This window comes from Lepidochelys kempii, chromosome 14 (assembly GCF_965140265.1).
Source record: "Lepidochelys kempii isolate rLepKem1 chromosome 14, rLepKem1.hap2, whole genome shotgun sequence".
NCBI classification, from domain to species: Eukaryota; Metazoa; Chordata; order Testudines; family Cheloniidae; genus Lepidochelys; species Lepidochelys kempii.
The window spans coordinates 41,049,438-41,066,713 of NC_133269.1; the positions used below are offsets into that span (position 1 = coordinate 41,049,438).

Here is a 17,276-nt window from a genome sequence, read left to right on the forward strand (position 1 = left end):
CTGCCCCCAGAATTTCCCAAAAGCTGAAATTAATAAAAATTGAAAAAAAATCCTTTAAAACGAACTTTGATATTATCCATCAAAATTATAAAGAAATAAACGTTGACTTCTGCCACGCCAAAGTAATATGCAGTCAGCATTCTGCCATGACTCACCCAACTTGGGTCAACAGTGACCAACTTGTGACTAGTGGTGGCAACTAGAAGAAACAAAACCCCTATTGCCAAATGAGGTTAAGAAGCAGCCCAGCACCTTCAGGCAATTTCAGACCTACTCCCACCCTCCCAGGAGGAACAAAGATGCCCAGAGCTGTCATTAATGATCCTGACTCAATCACATGATGTCAGAACCAGGATCTCGCCTGGAGCGGCTCTCCCAAGCTAAGAGGGCTGCAGCAAGGGCAGGATTTGAAAAGGAGACCTCGGAAAATCTGCAGATGCTACAGGGAGCTGGGCAGCGGTGCTGTCCCCAGACAGATTTCAGAGGGGTAGCTTTCAGATGTGTATCAGCAAAAACAACAAGGAGTCCTAGTGGCATCTTAGAGACTAACCAATGTATTTGGGCATAAGCTTTCGTGGGCTATAACCCACTTTATCAATGCATGGAGTGAAAATACAGTAGGCAGGTATAAATATACAGCACCTGAAAAGATAGGAGTTGCCTTAGCAAGCGCGGGGTCAGTACCAACGAGGCCAATTCAATCAAGTTGACAAGAAGGCGTCTGGCATTTGGATGTGCCCTACCACAGGGACGCATTCACTCACTAGGGTCCTCTCCCCTCACAGTCTGTGCTGACCTCCATACCCCAGCGTGGCATTAGGGGGATCAATGCAGCAGGGAGGGGTGTGGGGACTCACTAGGGGGCGCCCTCCCCTTGGAGTCAGTGCAGACCCAAATGCCCCGGACTGGTGCTGGGCTACAGCAAGTGCTCACCTGCTCATTAGCCATAAGCCCCGCTTGTCACTGAACATCCCCAGGCACTATCCTTCCAGGGTGGGGAATGCGCCTGGGTCCCCTGGCTAAACACCCCCTTTACTTCTTCCATTTTGCCCCCTACCCAAAAATCAACACTGTGCTTTCTTTGGACACAGGATCCCCAGTTCATTTCCTGTTACCCAGCTGCCCCTCCACAGAGGTGGCTGCAATTCAGGGATCACAGCCCTTCAGGCCCTAGACCTCTCACCCTGTGAACCCAACTGGATCTCTGTTCCCAAAGCCCTTGACTCCTCCCCTGCAGCTCCACCCAGTCGGCCCCAATCCTCCTTCCCCCGTGTGTGCACAGCCCAATGAGAACATGGATTTGAGGATAAATAAGTCCCCGTGGCTGCTCCCTGACTGTTAATCTTGCTATCTGAGGCATCCACCCAGCTCCCATTCCTGCTGAGACGCAAGACACGACTGTGAGTGTGCCAAGGAGAAGGGCAGGTGAGTCTGTGCTACCCGGGGCCCCACTGGCTCAAAGATAGGGACAGAGGGGTCCAGGGAGTGAATGAAGTGGAAGAACAGCAGGAATTGGGATCAGTCTAGGCAGTTACCCACCTAATACCCTTTCTACAGACCCCATTCTCAGAACTGGGGAGAGAACCCAAAGAGTCCTGCCTCCCAGCACCCCCTGCTCTCACTCACTGGTCCCCACTGCCTTCCCAGAGCATAAGAACATAAGAATGGCCCTACTGGGTCAGACCAAAGGTCCATCTAGCCCAGGATCCTGTCTTCGCACAGTGGCCAATGCCAGGTACCCCACAGGGAATGAACAGAACAGGGAATCATCAAGTGATCCATCCCCTGTCGCCCATTCCCAGCTTCTGGCAAACAGAGGCTAGGGACACCATCCCTGATCATCCTGGCTAACAGCCATCGATGGACCAATCCTCCATGAATTTATCTAGTTCTTTTCTGAACCTTGTTACGGTCTTGCCCTTCACAACATCCTCCGGCAAGGAGTTCCACAGGGTGACTGTGCGCTGTGTGAAGAAATACTTCCTTTTATTCATTTTAAACCTGCTGCCTATTAATTTCATTGGGGGACCCCTAGTTCTTGTGATATGAGAAGCAGTACACAACACTTCCTTATCTACTTTCTCTACACCAGTCATGATTTTACAGACCTCAATCATATCTCCCCTTAGCCATCTTTTTTCCAAGCTGAAAAGTCCCAGTCTTATTCATCTCTCCTCATACGGAAGCCGTTCCATACCCCGAATCATTTTTCTTGCCCTTCTCTGAACCTTTCCCAATTCCAGTATCTCTTTTTTGAGATGGGGCGACCTCATATGCGCACAGTGTTCAAGATGTGGGCATACCATGGATTTATATGAAGGCAACATGATATTTTCTGTCCTATTATCTATCCCTTTCTTAATTATTCCCAGCATTCTGTTTGCTTTTTGGACTGCCGCTGCACATGGAGTGGATGTTTTCAGAGACCTATCCACAATGACTCCAAGATCTCTTTCTTGAATGGGAACAGCTCATTTAGACCCCATCATTTTATATGTATAGTTGGGATTATGCTTTCCAATATGCGCCTCTTTGCATTTATCAACATTAAATTTCATCTGCCATTTTGTTGCCCAGTCACCCAATTTTGAGAGATCCTTTTGTAGCTCTTTGCAGTCTGCCTGGGTCTTAGCCATCTTTAGTAATTTTGTATCACCTGCAAATTTTGCCACCTCACTGTTTACCCCTTTTTCCAGATCATTTATGAATTTGTGGAATAGAACTGGTCCCAGAACAGGCCACTGGGGGACACCACTATTTACCTCTCTCCATTCTGAAAACTGACCATTTATTCCTATCCTTTCTCTCCTGTCTTTTAACCAGTTACTAATCCATGACAGCACGTTCGCTCTTATCCCGTGGCAGCTTTCTTTGCATAAGAGCCTTTGGTGAGGGACCTTGTCAAAGGCTTTCTGAAAATCTAAGTACACTATATCCGCTGGATCCCCTTGGGCCACATGCTTGTTGACCACCTCAAAGAATTCTAGTAGATTAGTGAGGCATGATTTCCCTTTACTAAAACCATGCTGACTCTTCCTCCACAAATTATGTTCATCTATATGTCTGACAATATTGTTCTTGATTATAATTTCAACCAGTTTGCCCAGTACCAGGACTCTTGACTCCGGTCCCACAGTGGTATAACCCACCATACCCCACTCCCTATCCAGAACCAGTGATAGAACCCAGGAGCTCTGGCTCCCAGAGCCCGACACTCTAGCCCACTAGACCCCACTCCCTTCCCAAAGCTGAGGATAAAACCCAGGAGTCCTCAATCCCAGCCTCCCTCCCATCTCTAACCACTAGATCCCACTCCCCTCCCAGAATGAGAGTCAGGATTGATGCAGAGCAGGGAACACAGCAGGGAGCCAGAGCATGGGTGGAACCGACAAGGGGGTTCTATTTGCTAAAGGGGATCCATGCTGACATAGGGAGCATCCTCCTGCTGTCTGGATTTAGGTGGCTGGGATTGGATGGGACCCAGCACCCCGTAGAGGGGACAGACCATGTATCCAGTTCCCTATAACTCCCTCTGCGGGGGTTTCCCTTCCAGCTGCCGCGATGCTGGGACTCCTCCCCACTTTCCCCTGCCTGCTCCTCCTCTCCCTGCTGGGCTCCAGCTCTGGTTCCGATGACGATGGCACCGTGGTGCTCACCACCAGCGGCCCCATCCGGGGCAAGCGCCTCCAGGTCGGCTCCAGCACAGTGACGGCATTCCTGGGCATCCCCTACGCCGAGCCCCCCGTGGGGGCCTTGCGTTTCCAGAAGCCAATTCCCCACCAGCCCTGGAGCCACGTCCTGGAAGCCTCTAGCTTTGGCAATATGTGCCACCAGCCTCTGCTCACTGGTTACCCTCAGACTGAAACACAGACATTCAAAGTGCCACAGTCTGAGGACTGCCTCTTCCTCAATGTCTGGGTGCCCCATCCCCGTCCCTCTCCGCCAGCCGCCATCGTCACCTGGATCCACGGTGGTGGGTTCTTCACAGGGGCAGCCTCACTCGACATCTATGATGGGCGCTTCTTAGCCGCCACTGAGAATCTGATCGTGGCTTCCATGAACTACCGGCTGGGGGCGCTGGGCTTCCTGTCCCTGCCCCCGGCCGCCCCGGGGAACGCCGGCCTATGGGACCAGCGACTGGCGATGCGCTGGCTGCGGGACAACGCGGCCGCCTTCGGTGGGGACCCGGCCCATTTCTTACTCTTCGGCCACGATGCTGGGGCTCGATCAGTCGGCTTCCACCTCCTCTCCCCGGGGAGCCGGCCCCTCTTCACCAGGGCCGCACTGCAGAGCGGAGCCCCGAACGCACCATGCGCTTGGATTTCACTTGAAGAGGCCAAGGCGAGAGGCCAGAGGCTGGGCCAGCTGCTGGGCTGCTCCGATGGTAACAACACGGCCCTGGTGGCCTGCCTGCAGGGGAAGGAACCCGGGGAGTTCCCCAAACACCAGTTCTCCATCTTGAACCGCAAGAAGCAGCTGGGGCTCCCCTTTGTGCCGACACCAGATGGAGATTTCCTCCCTGATACACCACCAAGACTCCTGCAGGGCAGGCACGGCCAGCCAATACCCATCGGGCTTGGTTTCGTCACCAACGAAGGATCCTACATATTATACTTTGCTGCCCCCGGCTTTAACCTGGAGAACGCCAGCTCCATCGGCTGGGAGGAGCTGCTGCAGGTGGTGAGGCTGATAGTGCCAGGGGTGCCAGACAAGGCCATCCAAGCCATGGCACGGTGGTACATCCAGGAAGGGAAGAAGCAGGGAGAGGCACAGTACCGATGGGCCATGGAACAAATCGCTGGTGACTATGTAGTTGTGTGCCCGGTACTGGAGATGGCAAGGCAACAGGCAGAGGCTGGAAATCCTGTGTACACCTACCACTTCGCCCACCGCAGCAGTGGCTTGTCTATACCTGAATGGATGGGGGTGCCACACGGCTCTGAGATCCCCTACGTGTTCGGGACCCTGGCATCCGTGGTAGGATCCAACCACACAGAGGCTGAGGTAGCGCTGAGCCGCAGAGTGATGCAGTACCTTGCGGTGTACGCCTGGAGCGGGTAAGGCAATCCCCCACAATCCTCTTCTCCCCCTGATCCAGAAGACTGGGAGAAAGCTAATGCCATGCCAATTTATAAGAAGGTTTAATGGGATCACCTGGGTAATTATAGGGTCTTGATAAATTGGAAAAGGTCCAGAGAAGAGCCACGAGAATGTCTAAGGGATTAGAAACCTTGCCTTATAGCGATAGACTCAAGGATCTCAATCTATGTAGTCTAACTAGGAGAAGGTTAAGGGGCCTGTCATAAATATAAAGGGAAGGGTAACAACCTTCCTGTATGCAGTACTATAAAATCCCTCCTGGCCAGAGGCACAAAATCCTTTTCCCTGCAAAGGGTTAAGAAGCTCAGGTAACCTGGCTGGAAGCAAGCAATCCAACTCCATCAGAATCAGAATCAGTAAGTACAAGCAAGGGAATGCATTAGCTTATTTTTGTTTTGGCTTGTGATTTTCTCTGTTCTGAGAGGAAAGTGTATTTCTGGTTTTCTTTTTGTAACCTAAAAGTTTGGCCCAGAAGGAAATCCTCTGTGTTTTTGAATCTTTTGTTACCCTGTAAAATTATTTTCCATCCTGATTTTACAGAGGTGATTTTTACCTTCTTTTTTTTTAAATAAAATCCTTCTTTTAAGAACCTGACTGATTTCTCTATTGTCCTAAGACCCACGGCTTTGGGTCTGTGATCACTTTGTAACCAATTGGTCAGGATATTATTCTCAAGCCTCCCCAGGAAAGGGGGTGTAAGGCTTGGGGGGGATATTTTGGGGGAATAGGAACTCCAAGTGGTCCTTTCCCTAATTCTTTGTTAAATAACTTGGTGGTGGCAGCTTACCCTGATAGGGCGGCATCCTCGTTGAAAGGACAAGTGAGAGATGCCATTTTAAGTAAGAGCAAAACTAGACACTCCCTTCCAGTTCAGATCCTCCTATCTATGCCCCCACATTCCCTGGCCATGTCCCCCCGCACCCCGTATGTTGCTCTGCTCCCCACACTACTCTGACCTGTCTGTGAGCACAAAGGATGTCCATCTTTGCTGAGGGAAGGCTGGTTTCAGACCCATTGCAAACAATGGAAAACAGTGGCCATCTTCCCTAGAGGAAGTCTCATTTTACAATGGCAGCCATTATTACTCAGGGCCGCCTGTGGCTTCAATTTCATGGAGAACAACGAAATAAAGTGGCCAAGTTTATAAAGGGCAACCTGTAGCATCACCCCATATGAAAAGACTGGGAGGCAGCACCCATCTTAACTGAGGGCAGCCTCTGGCTCCACTCTCATTTGCAGCAACATGGGATGGCAGCCATTTTGGAAAGAGGCCAAACCCCTTCATCTGGGATGTTAGACACCAGCTGGGGCACATTCCTGTCCCCACCAAGCCACAATACTAACCTAAGTGAGGCATGTTCATTTTCCATGCAGGAAACCCATGGTGGGAGAGGATAGCGGGAAGCAGTGGCCCACCTACGACCCCGCAAAGGAGAACTTTGAGCGCATCAGCCTGAAGCCGCCCAAACCTGAGAGGGCATTACCCGCCTCACGCTGTGAATTCTTGGCATCATTGCTGTCAGAGAAACCAAAGGTCCCAGGTGAGCATCAGCGGGATGAGAGGATGGCAGCCCTAGAGGGGAAAGGCCCCGTCTCTCCCCACCCCTCTCAGCCATCCAGGCCCCCAACCCTTGGGCTGGATTGGAGATGGCTCCCCTCCAGCAGCAAAAGATCCCAGCTCACATTCCCTTTTCCATGGGATCTTCTGGTCTCCTAGATTCTCCTGTCTGGGGGAGAACTTGCATATCCTGGGAACTCCAGATCCCATCTGCTGTGGGGCAGCCCCAGGCTCTACCCCATCTTCTCTTCCTCAGCCCCTCTGGGTAGGAAGATGACAACCTTGTTTCCTCTCCATCGGCTCCCCACGTAGCCCCCATTTCAGGGGAGGAGGCATGAGCTCAGACAGAGGGATTCCCGGTAGGGTGGCTGGGGATGAAGCGATGGATCTGAGGACACTGCGGGCTGAGGGTAAGTGGCCTGTAATGACACAGAAGAGAACGGTGGCAAAGAAAGAATGACATAGAGCTGGCTCTCAGGAGGGATGCAGCCACTGTGTAACTGTGTAAGGCAGGGATTGAAGGAGAATCCAATAGTCACTGGGAATCCCGTGTGCCAGGGGGCCGCTTATGGGAGGCAGAACAGAAGCTTCCACGTTGGACCCTGGGGTCACAGATGCTGCGAAACACGGGATCTCTAGCAGAACAGCGTTCCCCACTGCTAGAATATATTACTGGGGGGCACTAAATGTGGGGGGACAGCTCCCTCCTGACTCCCCCCCAAGCCGCTCTTTGCAGAAAAGCACCCCCTAGTGCACAGAGATTAGCACTGACCGTAAGAGATGAGCATCCCATACTGAGCCTTTGCAGCACCTGGTTTCCTCTGCAGATCTCCTCTCCTGTTTACAAGTAGACAAACCCCCGCAGAGTCTGAGCTCCTCCCCACTGCTGTTAACCCCACTCATTGTGTGTTCCACAGGAGCAGACCTGCCCAGCCTGGGGGGCCGTGAATGAAGAGCTGAGCAATTACAATCCCCTTATGGGGGGAACCCTCCATGCAGACCAGAGGATCCAGTTCCTGTTAGTGCCTGCCAATTCATTAACGAGGATCCTGCTAATGAACCAGCTGGGAATCCATGGATTGACCCTCCCTCTGCAATTCCTCCACCCCCAGTGCATTAAAGCATATTCAGTCTGGAGACCAAGCCCTGGTGTGTGAGGTTGATTAGCTCCTCCTGAGTAGGAGAGAGAGAGAGAGTGTTGGTGCGATGGGAGTTGTGTTGAGATAATGGGGAACAAAGATTACATCGGGGGTAAATGCTGCTCTGGTGTTTGAAGAGGCAAATGACAAAGTGCAGAGATCACACTCTGCACCCAGAGATATGGAACGCCGGAGTCCTGACTCCCAGCCTCTCCGGTCTAACCAACTAGACCCCAATGCCCTCCAAGGTCTGCGATAGAACCCAGGCGTCTTGACTTCCAGCTCACATGTCTCTAACCCTTAGACCCCCTCTCGTCCTCAGACATGGGATAACACCCAGGAGTCCTAACTCCCAGCCCCCCTCTGCTCTAACCACTAGATCCCACTCTCCTCCCAGTCCTTGGGAGAGAACCTAGGAATCCTGACCCCATCCTCTCTGCTCTAACCCACTAGCCCCAATTCCCTCCTGGATGGTGCTCACTGGACTGTGAGGAAGAACTGTACACACCAAGGAGTCGAAGGAAATTGGTGGTTTATTGATGACATTTGTGGGCCACTATACAATACAAGCCACAGAGACAGATGTTTTCTCAGCCAGCTGGCAGGGTATGGGGAGAGTGCCCCAAATGCACACAGCACCCACTCCCCATGACCCCATTCCCTGCACAGATCTCCTCTGAGGGGCAGGGACTCTGTGGTCCAGTCATTCCTCAGCCTCCCTGCTTAGGAGCTGGTGGAATTTGGGACAGGGGCCCTGGCCCACCTGGGGGTTGGGCTGAGCCTCCACAACTCAGTGCACACAGATGGGAATGACAAAATATGGAACCAGTGCCCTTGAGAGAGTAAAGGCCCCATGTCCCTTTCCCCATCCCCTGAACCAGCTGGTTCCCCCTTCCCTGCCCCTCCCCACATCAGATCCAGCCTCCCCTAGAGGGGAAAGGCCCCTGTTCAACCACCTAATCATTGTCCCAGTAGCCGGGGTGGTGTCGCAAACCCCTAGAGCACATGGGCTTGGCACAACTCTTGCAAAACACCCATCCCCTGGAAGGGCAAGCCCGCCAGATCCTGACTTCCAGCATGCCCTATGGCTCAGTTCTCTCAGTTCAACTCAGACCTCAGTTGAAGAAGCATTGAACCATCATTTCTCCCATCGTTAACTGCTGTATCTATTATTATTTCTCCTGCTCTGACAGGGTGAGTGGCACTTTGCACGCGGGCTGGACTGGGCCGTGCTGGGTTTACAATCTGGATAGGCAAGGAAGGAAGTGGGGTTGGGCTTGGGGCTCGCTCAGACCTAAAATCTGGGGTCTGAAGCCAGCTATGGCTGTGAGGAGAGCTAAGGGGCGGGCTGACGAGGAGTAGGTTTAAGGGTTACAGGCTTAAGAGTTAGAGTCAGGTAGTCAGATTTGGGGAGCCAGGTTATAATTAGGGTGTTAGGGTTGGGCAATGGAGCTCAGGGGTTGCAGGTCCCGTTGGCTGTTAGGGGTAAGTATTAATACATGTGTGAGTGGCAGTGTAGACATTGACCCAGGGAGCCAGGACCGGGCTTCGTGGACAATAAACCTGGCTGAGCGCCTTCGCCACTGGACTGAGCCTGTGGTCTTCGTTTGCGAGTAACATCGAGCTCTGCTGAATGAACATGCTGCAGTATCTTCGAAGGACATTGCAGCTCCCGGGACAGAAGCACCGAGTGGCCTCAACAGGGTTACTAATGACGATCCCACCTACGGCACTTAGCCATGCTGGGTAGGGCTCTCGAGGCCTGCTGAACCGGCGATCTGCACAGAGCTGCACAGGGCACGGAAAGAACACGCACACACAAGTCGACTGATTACCCAACGTGTGAGTTGTTTGGATCAACAGAAGAACGAACAGGACGAGGATGCATTAATTAGCCGCAGGGGAAAAATTCACCTAATCTCTATTCACTCCTGACACACAAGCCCCTGGCTATCCCCTCACTGCCCTGGGCTTCCCCTCTCCCCACAGCTCCACCGACACTCCTCAATCCCAATCTGATCCCCCTGCTATCACGGCTCTGGGCTCCATCCCTCTCCCCCAGCTCTGCCGATCACCATCAGTCTCCTCCTGCAAACCCTGCCCCATCCAAGCCCTCACTTCTCCCCACTCCCCACAGATCCTGAGCCACAGCCTCTTGATTTCCCAGCTGTGGGCTTCCCCCCTCCACAGCTCTGCCAGTTCTCCGCAATCCCACCCAGCAGAAACTCCCCTGCTCTCTTGCTGCCCCAGATATCTATGCTAAATCTCCTTAGCGATATTAGGCTTGGAAAGATTACAATACATCGGTACACTTCATAATACATCGATTTCACTGCGCACACACAATCTGATGGAAAAATATTTCCATTGATAATCAATGAAATGTACAGATACTCAAAATAAGGAAAATCCCGCTTGAAAATGTATTGAAGTTCAACTTACTTTATATCTTTTGAGAGGGGGGGGTTGACAATTGATGTTTTACAGTGCATGAAACTTTAACTTATTGGCTCTCACCTGCCATTAAATAATTGTCTGACCTGCCCCCAGAATTTCCCAAAAGCTGAAATTAATAAAAATTGAAAAAAAATCCTTTAAAACGAACTTTGATATTATCCATCAAAATTATAAAGAAATAAACGTTGACTTCTGCCACGCCAAAGTAATATGCAGTCAGCATTCTGCCATGACTCACCCAACTTGGGTCAACAGTGACCAACTTGTGACTAGTGGTGGCAACTAGAAGAAACAAAACCCCTATTGCCAAATGAGGTTAAGAAGCAGCCCAGCACCTTCAGGCAATTTCAGACCTACTCCCACCCTCCCAGGAGGAACAAAGATGCCCAGAGCTGTCATTAATGATCCTGACTCAATCACATGATGTCAGAACCAGGATCTCACCTGGAGCGGCTCTCCCAAGCTAAGAGGGCTGCAGCAAGGGCAGGATTTGAAAGGGAGACCTCGGAAAATCTGCAGATGCTACAGGGAGCTGGGCAGCGGTGCTGTCCCCAGACAGATTTCAGAGGGGTAGCTTTCAGATGTGTATCAGCAAAAACAACAAGGAGTCCTAGTGGCATCTTAGAGACTAACCAATGTATTTGGGCATAAGCTTTCGTGGGCTATAACCCACTTTATCAATGCATGGAGTGAAAATACAGTAGGCAGGTATAAATATACAGCACCTGAAAAGATAGGAGTTGCCTTAGCAAGCGCGGGGTCAGTACCAACGAGGCCAATTCAATCAAGTTGACAAGAAGGCGTCTGGCATTTGGATGTGCCCTACCACAGGGACGCATTCACTCACTAGGGTCCTCTCCCCTCACAATCTGTGCTGACCTCCATACCCCAGCGTGGCATTAGGGGAATCAATGCAGCAGGGAGGGGTGTGGGGACTCACTAGGGGGCGCCCTCCCCTTGGAGTCAGTGCAGACCCAAATGCCCCGGACTGGTGCTGGGCTACAGCAAGTGCTCACCTGCTCATTAGCCATAAGCCCCGCTTGTCACTGAACATCCCCAGGCACTATCCTTCCAGGGTGGGGAATGCGCCTGGGTCCCCTGGCTAAACACCCCCTTTACTTCTTCCATTTTGCCCCCTACCCAAAAATCAACACTGTGCTTTCTTTGGACACAGGATCCCCAGTTCATTTCCTGTTACCCAGCTGCCCCTCCGCAGAGGTGGCTGCAATTCAGGGATCACGGCCCTTCAGGCCCTAGACCTCTCACCCTGTGAACCCAACTGGATCTCTGTTCCCAAAGCCCTTGACTCCTCCCCTGCAGCTCCACCCAGTCGGCCCCAATCCTCCTTCCCCCGTGTGTGCACAGCCCAATGAGAACATGGATTTGAGGATAAATAAGTCCCCGTGGCTGCTCCCTGACTGTTAATCTTGCTATCTGAGGCATCCACCCAGCTCCCATTCCTGCTGAGACGCAAGACACGACTGTGAGTGTGCCAAGGAGAAGGGCAGGTGAGTCTGTGCTACCCGGGGCCCCACTGGCTCAAAGATAGGGACAGAGGGGTCCAGGGAGTGAATGAAGTGGAAGAACAGCAGGAATTGGGATCAGTCTAGGCAGTTACCCACCTAATACCCTTTCTACAGACCCCATTCTCAGAACTGGGGAGAGAACCCAAAGAGTCCTGCCTCCCAGCACCCCCTGCTCTCACTCACTGGTCCCCACTGCCTTCCCAGAGCATAAGAACATAAGAATGGCCCTACTGGGTCAGACCAAAGGTCCATCTAGCCCAGGATCCTGTCTTTGCACAGTGGCCAATGCCAGGTACCCCACAGGGAATGAACAGAACAGGGAATCATCAAGTGATCCATCCCCTGTCGCCCATTCCCAGCTTCTGGCAAACAGAGGCTAGGGACACCATCCCTGATCATCCTGGCTAACAGCCATCGATGGACCAATCCTCCATGAATTTATCTAGTTCTTTTCTGAACCTTGTTACGGTCTTGCCCTTCACAACATCCTCCGGCAAGGAGTTCCACAGGGTGACTGTGCGCTGTGTGAAGAAATACTTCCTTTTATTCATTTTAAACCTGCTGCCTATTAATTTCATTGGGGGACCCCTAGTTCTTGTGATATGAGAAGCAGTACACAACACTTCCTTATCTACTTTCTCTACACCAGTCATGATTTTACAGACCTCAATCATATCTCCCCTTAGCCATCTTTTTTCCAAGCTGAAAAGTCCCAGTCTTATTCATCTCTCCTCATACGGAAGCCGTTCCATACCCCGAATCATTTTTCTTGCCCTTCTCTGAACCTTTTCCAATTCCAGTATCGCTTTTTTGAGATGGGGCGACCTCATATGCACACAGTGTTCAAGATGTGGGCATACCATGGATTTATATGAAGGCAACATGATATTTTCTGTCCTATTTCTGCCCGGTAGCAGGACTCTTGACTCCGGTCCCACAGTGGTATAACCCACCATACCCCATTCCCTATCCAGAACCAGTGATAGAACCCAGGAGCTCTGGCTCCCAGAGCCCGACACTCTAGCCCACTAGACCCCACTCCCTTCCCAAAGCTGAGGATAAAACCCAGGAGCCCTCAATCCCAGCCTCCCTCCCATCTCTAACCACTAGATCCCACTCCCCTCCCAGAATGAGAGTCAGGATTGATGCAGAGCAGGGAACACAGCAGGGAGCCAGAGCATGGGTGGAACCGACAAGGGGGTTCTATTTGCTAAAGGGGATCCATGCTGACATAGGGAGCATCCTCCTGCTGTCTGGATTTAGGTGGCTGGGATTGGATGGGACCCAGCACCCCGTAGAGGGGACAGACCATGTATCCAGTTCCCTATAACTCCCTCTGCGGGGGTTTCCCTTCCAGCTGCCGCGATGCTGGGACTCCTCCCCACTTTCCCCTGCCTGCTCCTCCTCTCCCTGCTGGGCTCCAGCTCTGGTTCCGATGACGATGGCACCGTGGTGCTCACCACCAGCGGCCCCATCCGGGGCAAGCGCCTCCAGGTCGGCTCCAGCACAGTGACGGCATTCCTGGGCATCCCCTACGCCGAGCCCCCCGTGGGGGCCTTGCGTTTCCAGAAGCCAATTCCCCACCAGCCCTGGAGCCACGTCCTGGAAGCCTCTAGCTTTGGCAATATGTGCCACCAGCCTCTGCTCACTGGTTACCCTCAGACTGAAACACAGACATTCAAAGTGCCACAGTCTGAGGACTGCCTCTTCCTCAATGTCTGGGTGCCCCATCCCCGTCCCTCTCCGCCAGCCGCCATCGTCACCTGGATCCACGGTGGTGGGTTCTTCACAGGGGCAGCCTCACTCGACATCTATGATGGGCGCTTCTTAGCCGCCACTGAGAATCTGATCGTGGCTTCCATGAACTACCGGCTGGGGGCGCTGGGCTTCCTGTCCCTGCCCCCGGCCGCCCCGGGGAACGCCGGCCTATGGGACCAGCGACTGGCGATGCGCTGGCTGCGGGACAACGCGGCTGCCTTCGGTGGGGACCCGGCCCATTTCTTACTCTTCGGCCACGATGCTGGGGCTCGATCAGTCGGCTTCCACCTCCTCTCCCCGGGGAGCCGGCCCCTCTTCACCAGGGCCGCACTGCAGAGCGGAGCCCCGAACGAACCATGCGCTTGGATTTCACTTGAAGAGGCCAAGGCGAGAGGCCAGAGGCTGGGCCAGCTGCTGGGCTGCTCCGATGGTAACAACACGGCCCTGGTGGCCTGCCTGCAGGGGAAGGAACCCGGGGAGTTCCCCAAACACCAGTTCTCCATCTTGAACCGCAAGAAGCAGCTGGGGCTCCCCTTTGTGCCGACACCAGATGGAGATTTCCTCCCTGATACACCACCAAGACTCCTGCAGGGCAGGCACGGCCAGCCAATACCCATCGGGCTTGGTTTCGTCACCAACGAAGGATCCTACATATTATACTTTGCTGCCCCCGGCTTTAACCTGGAGAACGCCAGCTCCATCGGCTGGGAGGAGCTGCTGCAGGTGGTGAGGCTGATAGTGCCAGGGGTGCCAGACAAGGCCATCCAAGCCATGGCACGGTGGTACATCCAGGAAGGGAAGAAGCAGGGAGAGGCACAGTACCGATGGGCCATGGAACAAATCGCTGGTGACTATGTAGTTGTGTGCCCGGTACTGGAGATGGCAAGGCAACAGGCAGAGGCTGGAAATCCTGTGTACACCTACCACTTCGCCCACCGCAGCAGTGGCTTGTCTATACCTGAATGGATGGGGGTGCCACACGGCTCTGAGATCCCCTACGTGTTCGGGACCCTGGCATCCGTGGTAGGATCCAACCACACAGAGGCTGAGGTAGCGCTGAGCCGCAGAGTGATGCAGTACCTTGCGGTGTACGCCTGGAGCGGGTAAGGCAATCCCCCACAATCCTCTTCTCCCCCTGATCCAGAAGACTGGGAGAAAGCTAATGCCATGCCAATTTATAAGAAGGTTTAATGGGATCACCTGGGTAATTATAGGGTCTTGATAAATTGGAAAAGGTCCAGAGAAGAGCCACGAGAATGTCTAAGGGATTAGAAACCTTGCCTTATAGCGATAGACTCAAGGATCTCAATCTATGTAGTCTAACTAGGAGAAGGTTAAGGGGCCTGTCATAAATATAAAGGGAAGGGTAACAACCTTCCTGTATGCAGTACTATAAAATCCCTCCTGGCCAGAGGCACAAAATCCTTTTCCCTGCAAAGGGTTAAGAAGCTCAGGTAACCTGGCTGGAAGCAAGCAATCCAACTCCATCAGAATCAGTAAGTACAAGCAAGGGAATGCATTAGCTTATTTTTGTTTTGGCTTGTGATTTTCTCTGTTCTGAGAGGAAAGTGTATTTCTGGTTTTCTTTTTGTAACCTAAAAGTTTGGCCCAGAAGGAAATCCTCTGTGTTTTTGAATCTTTTGTTACCCTGTAAAATTATTTTCCATCCTGATTTTACAGAGGTGATTTTTACCTTCTTTTTTTTTAAATAAAATCCTTCTTTTAAGAACCTGACTGATTTCTCTATTGTCCTAAGACCCACGGCTTTGGGTCTGTGATCACTTTGTAACCAATTGGTCAGGATATTATTCTCAAGCCTCCCCAGGAAAGGGGGTGTAAGGCTTGGGGGGGATATTTTGGGGGAATAGGAACTCCAAGTGGCCCTTTCCCTAATTCTTTGTTAAATAACTTGGTGGTGGCAGCTTACCCTGATAGGGCGGCATCCTCGTTGAAAGGACAAGTGAGAGATGCCATTTTAAGTAAGAGCAAAACTAGACACTCCCTTCCAGTTCAGATCCTCCTATCTATGCCCCCACATTCCCTGGCCATGTCCCCCTGCACCCCGTATGTTGCTCTGCTCCCCACACTACTCTGACCTGTCTGTGAGCACAAAGGATGTCCATCTTTGCTGAGGGAAGGCTGGTTTCAGACCCATTGCAAACAATGGAAAACAGTGGCCATCTTCCCTAGAGGAAGTCTCATTTTACAATGGCAGCCATTATTACTCAGGGCCGCCTGTGGCTTCAATTTCATGGAGAACAACGAAATAAAGTGGCCAAGTTTATAAAGGGCAACCTGTAGCATCACCCCATATGAAAAGACTGGGAGGCAGCACCCATCTTAACTGAGGGCAGCCTCTGGCTCCACTCTCATTTGCAGCAACATGGGATGGCAGCCATTTTGGAAAGAGGCCAAACCCCTGCATCTGGGATGTTAGACACCAGCTGGGGCACATTCCTGTCCCCACCAAGCCACAATACTAACCTAAGTGAGGCATGTTCATTTTCCATGCAGGAAACCCATGGTGGGAGAGGATAGCGGGAAGCAGTGGCCCACCTACGACCCCGCAAAGGAGAACTTTGAGCGCATCAGCCTGAAGCCGCCCAAACCTGAGAGGGCATTACCCGTCTCACGCTGTGAATTCTTGGCATCATTGCTGTCAGAGAAACCAAAAGTCCCAGGTGAGCATCAGCGGGATGAGAGGATGGCAGCCCTAGAGGGGAAAGGCCCCGTCTCTCCCCACCCCTCTCAGCCATCCAGGCCCCCAACCCTTGGGCTGGATTGGAGATGGCTCCCCTCCAGCAGCAAAAGATCCCAGCTCACATTCCCTTTTCCATGGGATCTTCTGGTCTCCTAGATTCTCCTGTCTGGGGGAGAACTTGCATATCCTGGGAACTCCAGATCCCATCTGCTGTGGGGCAGCCCCAGGCTCTACCCCATCTTCTCTTCCTCAGCCCCTCTGGGTAGGAAGATGACAACCTTGTTTCCTCTCCATCGGCTCCCCACGTAGCCCCCATTTCAGGGGAGGAGGCATGAGCTCAGACAGAGGGATTCCCGGTAGGGTGGCTGGGGATGAAGCGATGGATCTGAGGACACTGCGGGCTGAGGGTAAGTGGCCTGTAATGACACAGAAGAGAACGGTGGCAAAGAAAGAATGACATAGAGCTGGCTCTCGGGAGGGATGCAGCCACTGTGTAACTGTGTAAGACAGGGATTGAAGGAGAATCCAATAGTCACTGGGAATCCCGTGTGCCAGGGGGCCGCTTATGGGAGGCAGAACAGAAGCTTCCACGTTGGACCCTGGGGTCACAGATGCTGCGAAACACGGGATCTCTAGCAGAACAGCGTTCCCCACTGCTAGAATATATTACTGGGGGGCACTAAATGTGGGGGGACAGCTCCCTCCTGACTCCCCCCCAAGCCGCTCTTTGCAGAAAAGCACCCCCTAGTGCACGGAGATTAGCACTGACCGTAAGAGATGAGCATCCCATACTGAGCCTTTGCAGCACCTGGTTTCCTCTGCAGATCTCCTCTCCTGTTTACAAGTAGACAAACCCCCACAGAGTCTGAGCTCCTCCCCACTGCTGTTAACCCCACTCATTGTGTGTTCCACAGGAGCAGACCTGCCCAGCCTGGGGGGCCGTGAATGAAGAGCTGAGCAATTACAATCCCCTTATGGGGGGAACCCTCCATGCAGACCAGAGGATCCAGTTCCTGTTAGTGCCTGCCAATTCATTA

The 17,276-nt window shown here is 52.5% G+C and overlaps 2 protein-coding genes across 2 annotated transcripts; both read left to right on the top strand.

Annotated features, from left to right (window-relative positions):
- Positions 1 to 1,366: 1,366 nt before the first annotated feature.
- Positions 1,367 to 7,610, top strand: LOC140897528 (acetylcholinesterase-like). The gene is made up of 4 exons (XM_073310245.1): positions 1,367 to 1,425; positions 3,554 to 5,057; positions 6,475 to 6,641; positions 7,576 to 7,610. The coding sequence occupies exons 2-4, from the start codon at positions 3,562 to 3,564 to the stop codon at positions 7,608 to 7,610; spliced, it is 1,698 nt and encodes a 565-aa protein (XP_073166346.1). The 5' UTR covers positions 1,367 to 1,425; positions 3,554 to 3,561.
- A 4,093-nt stretch (positions 7,611 to 11,703) lies between these two features.
- LOC140897529 (acetylcholinesterase-like) lies at positions 11,704 to 17,188 on the top strand. The gene is made up of 4 exons (XM_073310246.1): positions 11,704 to 11,762; positions 13,138 to 14,641; positions 16,053 to 16,219; positions 17,154 to 17,188. The coding sequence occupies exons 2-4, from the start codon at positions 13,146 to 13,148 to the stop codon at positions 17,186 to 17,188; spliced, it is 1,698 nt and encodes a 565-aa protein (XP_073166347.1). The 5' UTR covers positions 11,704 to 11,762; positions 13,138 to 13,145.
- Positions 17,189 to 17,276: the final 88 nt, after the last annotated feature.

Coding starts and splice junctions, on each gene's coding strand:
- LOC140897528 (XM_073310245.1), top strand. CDS start 3,562: ATGCTGGGACTCCTCCCCACTTTCCCCTGCCTGCTCCTCCTCTCCCTG. Junction 5,058..6,474: donor GCGGTGTACGCCTGGAGCGG/GTAAGGCAATCC, acceptor TTTTCCATGCAG/GAAACCCATGGTGGGAGAGG. Junction 6,642..7,575: donor AGAGAAACCAAAGGTCCCAG/GTGAGCATCAGC, acceptor TGTGTTCCACAG/GAGCAGACCTGCCCAGCCTG.
- LOC140897529 (XM_073310246.1), top strand. CDS start 13,146: ATGCTGGGACTCCTCCCCACTTTCCCCTGCCTGCTCCTCCTCTCCCTG. Junction 14,642..16,052: donor GCGGTGTACGCCTGGAGCGG/GTAAGGCAATCC, acceptor TTTTCCATGCAG/GAAACCCATGGTGGGAGAGG. Junction 16,220..17,153: donor AGAGAAACCAAAAGTCCCAG/GTGAGCATCAGC, acceptor TGTGTTCCACAG/GAGCAGACCTGCCCAGCCTG.